General features: G+C 38.5%; 1 protein-coding gene across 1 annotated transcript in view; it reads left to right on the top strand.

The window, feature by feature from the left end:
- Nucleotides 1–5259, top strand: part of PGM5 (phosphoglucomutase 5) — a 160222-nt gene that overhangs the window by 16433 nt on the left and 138530 nt on the right. The window contains 1 exon segment of the mRNA XM_006918401.2: nucleotides 1773–1935. Within this exon segment, the coding sequence (XP_006918463.1) occupies nucleotides 1773–1935 (163 nt within the window).

Below are 5259 nucleotides of genomic sequence, written 5' to 3' on the forward strand. Positions count from 1 at the left end.
AAAGAGTGCTCTAAGCAGAGGAAAAAGCAAATGAGAAAGCCTTCATGGTGCTTGATGTATCTGAGGGAACAGCAAACCATCCTGTGTGGCTGAAGCAGAAGGAGGGAGGGAGGTAGAGAATGGCATGTGATAAAGGTCATTCACATTGTGATGAAGACTTTGGCTTTACCTTGGGTTGGTGGGGGACAAGGAAAGCCATTGGAATGTTTTGCTGACATGATATGGCTTACTTTTTAATCAAGTCATTTGGACTGCTCAGCCTGTGATCTTTTAAAACGTAAATGATACCAGGTCACTTCCACTGTTTAAAACCATTAGATGAATTCTCATTATACTTGAATAAAATCCAAGCTCACTTAGCTATTATTGCTATTATTGTTATTGTTATTATTAAAATTGATACCCTATTATTCTCTATCACAAAACCTGCCTGATTTTCTTCCTAATATGTATCCACTTAATAATAATAATAATAATAATAATAGGTTTATTTGTTTATAATCTACCTCATCTACTCAAAACTATGTATTCTGGGGATGTTGTGGTGTTTAGGTCTTTCCATACTAAATCACCCCAAGACTGCTTTGTTTTTGGAGCTCTTGTGTTTGCTCTCTATGGTATTTTTTTCTGTATTTGATCAGAGACCAACCACTAGCAATGCTGTCATTGGTGGCAGGGTAACATTGCTGTTGAGCTGGCTTGTAGGATACATCAGTATTTCTCAAACTTTAATGGACAAATGAATGATCTGAAAGGAGGAGAGGGCACCTTGTTAAGACACTAATTCTTAAGGCGGGCCTTGAGGTTCTGCGTTTCTACCAAGCTCACAGATGATGGTCTTGCTGCTGGTTCTTTGAGTGGCAAGGGGATTGATCACCAGACTTGGTTGAACATTGGTGGAATTACCTATGGAATCTTAAAAACTACAAATGCATGGATCCCACCCCCCAGAGATTTCAGTACAATTAGTCTGGGATGCAGTCTGAGTATTAGGAATTTTCTAGGCTTCTTTAGTGATTCTAATTTGTAGCATCATTTGAGAACCAGTGGATTGGATGACATTGGGCCCTATTTTAAGACAAAGTGTACCAAGTAATGCTTTGCAGGGCTGTATTGCCTTCTTTTTTAAAAGTTAGTTTTGTAGCTATAGAAAGAGTCTGGCCACACCAGTGGATGACTTCCAGATCTCTGCCTAGCATGACTGGGTAGTTTCTCAAATGTCTCCAGCACATGCTGTCACTTAGTGGCAGAAATAGAATTCTTGCCTTCAGGAGCATGGTCATTCCGAATGCAATTAAAATACGTCTGCTGAAAATGAGGCTGTAGACAGGTCCCCTTCTGTGAGCTCCTGCTAAGGCAAAGGAAGTGGTGAAGCATAGAATTTCTCTATTTCTTTTTTCTTGTAATTTCTAGTATATTAATGTGTAGTTTCTGAGCCAGTAACAAACTAAGAACTACTTGTGTGGTTCAAGCTAACCCTTTGGTCATCAAAAGCAGATGTTTTGAACTACTGGAAATCAATGAGGCAGTTGTGATTTATAGGTTGATAATTGACTGCTAGATGTGGGTGTCCCAAATGGTCTTGGTGACATTGGGCAGAAGAGACAATGCCTAAGTTCCCCCTGCCCTTCTCCTCCCCTAACCTAAAGCCCATTTAGTTCCTTTTGCCAAGTGATAGTTACTGTGTGTTAACTGCCTCGGGGCACTTTCCCATTGAAATGTACTTCTGTTCTGTGTAACTGGATTGATATTTTTTTTCCTGGCTGGTCTAGATTGGACGACTGATTATTGGACAGAATGGCATCTTGTCTACTCCTGCTGTTTCCTGCATTATCAGGAAGATCAAAGCAGCTGGTGGAATCATCCTAACAGCCAGCCATTGCCCTGGAGGACCAGGGGGAGAGTTTGGAGTGAAGTTTAACGTTGCCAATGGAGGTATGTGGTTCAGAATATGCCTTAATCCTCACGATTTCTTTCCTCTTATCACCATCTTTCAGTGACTCCCTGATGGTAGACAAGCAAGGAGAATAGGAAATGGCTCAGAAAAATCTAGTGAGGTACCTGTATTAGGGTTCTCCAGAGAAACAGAACCAACAGGATATGAAGAGATCTATTTTAAAGAACTGGCTCACATGATTATGGAGTCTAAGCAATCCCAAGATCTGTAGTCAGCAGCCGAAGACCCAGGAGAGCCAATGGAGTAGTTCCAATCTGAGTCGAAAGGCCTGAGAAGCGGCAGGTGCCCATTTCAGGCTGATCCAAGTCTGACAGCAGCAGAGGACCCAAGTGTCAGTTTGAAGGCAGGCAGGCAGAGAAAATGAATTCTTCCTTACTCAGAGTTTTGTACTGTCCAGTCCTTCAGTGGGTTTTGGATGAGTCCCATCCACCTTGCAGAGGGCAATCTGCTTTACTCGTCTACTGATTCAAATGCTAATCTCCTCTGGAAACTCCCTCAGAGACATACCCAAAATAATGTTTAACCAAACATTTTGACTCCCTGTGCCTCAGTCAAGTCAACACATAAAATTAACCATTACAGTACCCAACGAATGTGACATGACAAGGACATGGCATAATGGGATCTTGAACCCTTTTTGTCTGTTGGCCCCCCTGCACTCCTCAGCACAGTAAAATGGTTGATGCTTCTCTGATATGGAAGGACTCTGGATTTTAAAGTTGGAACATACCCTCAAAGTCTTTTAGACCATTGTCATTTTACAGATGAACAAATCAAAGCCTGGAGAGGCAGTTATTTGCTCAAGATCAGATGGCTGCTCAGGGTCAGACATGACTTTTTAGCATAAGTCCTGGACTCTCTCTTTCCTATAGTGTTGACTATTTCACTGAAACGGTTAGACTTATTTTTTTTCTTCTATTTATAGAAATTTATACTTTGGAGGTCTTAGTGGGGTAGGATATGTATATAGTAGTGAATGAAAAAATTTTGAACACACATAAAGGTAGAGAGAATAAATGGATACTATGTATCTATTACTCTCCCTACCCCATTTTGCTCTTTTTTTCCCCCTGAAGAATTTTAAGATATTTTATGAAACAAAGACATTTCACATTAAACATTTCTGAATGTATCTCTTAAAAAGAAAGACATACCCCTATATAAATAACAACATTATCACACATAAACAAAGTAACACTAATTTTCTGATGTCATCTAAAACTTAATCTAATTCAAAATTTCCCAGTTTTCCCTAAAATGTCATTTACTGCTATTTTGTTCAAACAAGGATTTATCCCAGAACCATGCATTGTATTTGGTTGTTAAATCTCTTAAATCTCTTTTAATCTAGAACACTGAGTCTGAGTATATACCTGAGTGGGAGCTGAATTTTAACCAACAATAGTTGCCATTGTGAATTATTCCTGGTCCCAGGCAAAATAGCACATCCTGAGGGGAACATATATTATCTTCCCTCTCTTTGCAGACATTTTAAACATTATCCAAAGAAGGAACTTTATTCATGTCAAGCATTTAAAAAACAAACAAAGCAAGCAGACAAACAAGAAAACAACAATTAAAAAAATTGTCTGTCTTTGAAGGCATGTTTAGAGAAGCTCTGCTTCACCAAAAAGTACCTATAGCTAGTCTTGCAGCATCTACTGAATATTTTAGGAAAAACTATGCAGTGTGCAGGTTTTATACACTGATAATACAGGAAATTGAATGGACTCAGAAAATGGCAGTTTGTAGTGAAATGCAATATATAAGTTGCCAAATTAAACAATGGATTTCAATTAAGCATTTGAAATTAATATCTGACTTTATATCTTGTGAGAGCATCTCAGTCATCTCTGTGCTATCCTGTGAAGCATAACAGAAGAAGATATTTAAATACCCATTTTGTAGATGAAATTACAGGTTATAAAACCTATTCACTCGTATCTTGAATAAGGGAAGAGGGTTGAACTTATCATTTAATCTTTAACTAAGTTGAAAGTTCTTCCTCTTACATTTAATTCTTTGTGTTTGCATATCTTGGCATCATTAATAAAACTAACATTTCTGATAGCATAAAGAGATTCAGTTGGTTTCTTCCTGCTTTAAGTAGAGTAAATTTTAGCATGATATCTTTAACCTGAAGTTGCAGGCATTTATCCCTTCTATTTTGTGTCATATAGATATATCTTATGAAATGAATTAAAAAGCTAAGTGTATAGAATTAGTAGGCACATATAGGGAAATGGGGCACATCTGGAGCTATGTTGCTTTTAAAGTATATTTAGAGAACAAGACTATTCTTAGTATGTTTTTAAGTAGAGGAGAAGATGTTAGGGAACAAATGGAATCAGTAGTAAAAATGCTGATGTTTTGAAAACTTATAATGTACCAGGCTCCATATTGAGAACTTTACATATATTATCTTATTTAATCCTCACAACAACCTGATGAAGGCACTGAGGAATAAAATGGTTAAAAAACACTTGCGCAGTGTCGCAGAATTAGTAAGCTGTGTTCATTCAGAACCTAGACTCCAAGAAGGGGGCAGAACTTCTGAATAAGAAGGCAAAGATGGGGAAAGAAACAACTCTGAAGAGTGCAAAATAGAAGTTTTGGGAAAAGTGGCCTATATCTGTTCAAAAAAATGTAAGAAGAAAGGTTGCCTGCTAAGATAATGAGGCAAGAAAAGGGACTTAGGATAGGTGGAGATGTTTTGTAAAACATACTGTGGGAAATTTATTACGGATTCCTGAGAAGTCGTGAGGACTAGGGTGAAGTTAAACTCTCATTCTTAGGGAAAGGCAGTTTGTATAACTTTATGACTACCTTCAGCAATGCATGAGAGTCTGGGAATGGCAGCAATGCGAGCAGATAATGGCAGCAATGCGAGCAGATAATGGCGATGTCCCAGGTTTGGGAAGTGGCTGGGTGGGCACGGCAGAATATCAGGACGGTTGGCAGTTATTAAGAGTGTCTGAGCTGACATCAGACTACTAAGATTCCAGTCCAGCCTCTGTCAATTACCAGTGATGTGACCTAGATTAAGGTCACCTCTTCCAATTTCAGTTTCCTCATTTGGAAAATGACGGTAATAATAATGCTTACTTCATCTGTTCTTTGGGGAGTGCCAAATTCCTTATAAAGTGTGAGATGTGGTATATATAAGTTGCAATAAATGTTGGCTTATGTTATTATGCTAACAAAGGCATAGCTCAAATGGTGGACCATAGGGTGCTGCCTGGGAAAAGAGACCAATAAAACTAGAAGGGACTGAAAGCCAGGGATTAGTCAAATGATGACAG

Source organism: Pteropus alecto, unplaced genomic scaffold (genome assembly GCF_000325575.1).
Source record: "Pteropus alecto unplaced genomic scaffold, ASM32557v1 scaffold95, whole genome shotgun sequence".
In the NCBI taxonomy this organism is placed as follows: domain Eukaryota; kingdom Metazoa; phylum Chordata; class Mammalia; order Chiroptera; family Pteropodidae; genus Pteropus; species Pteropus alecto.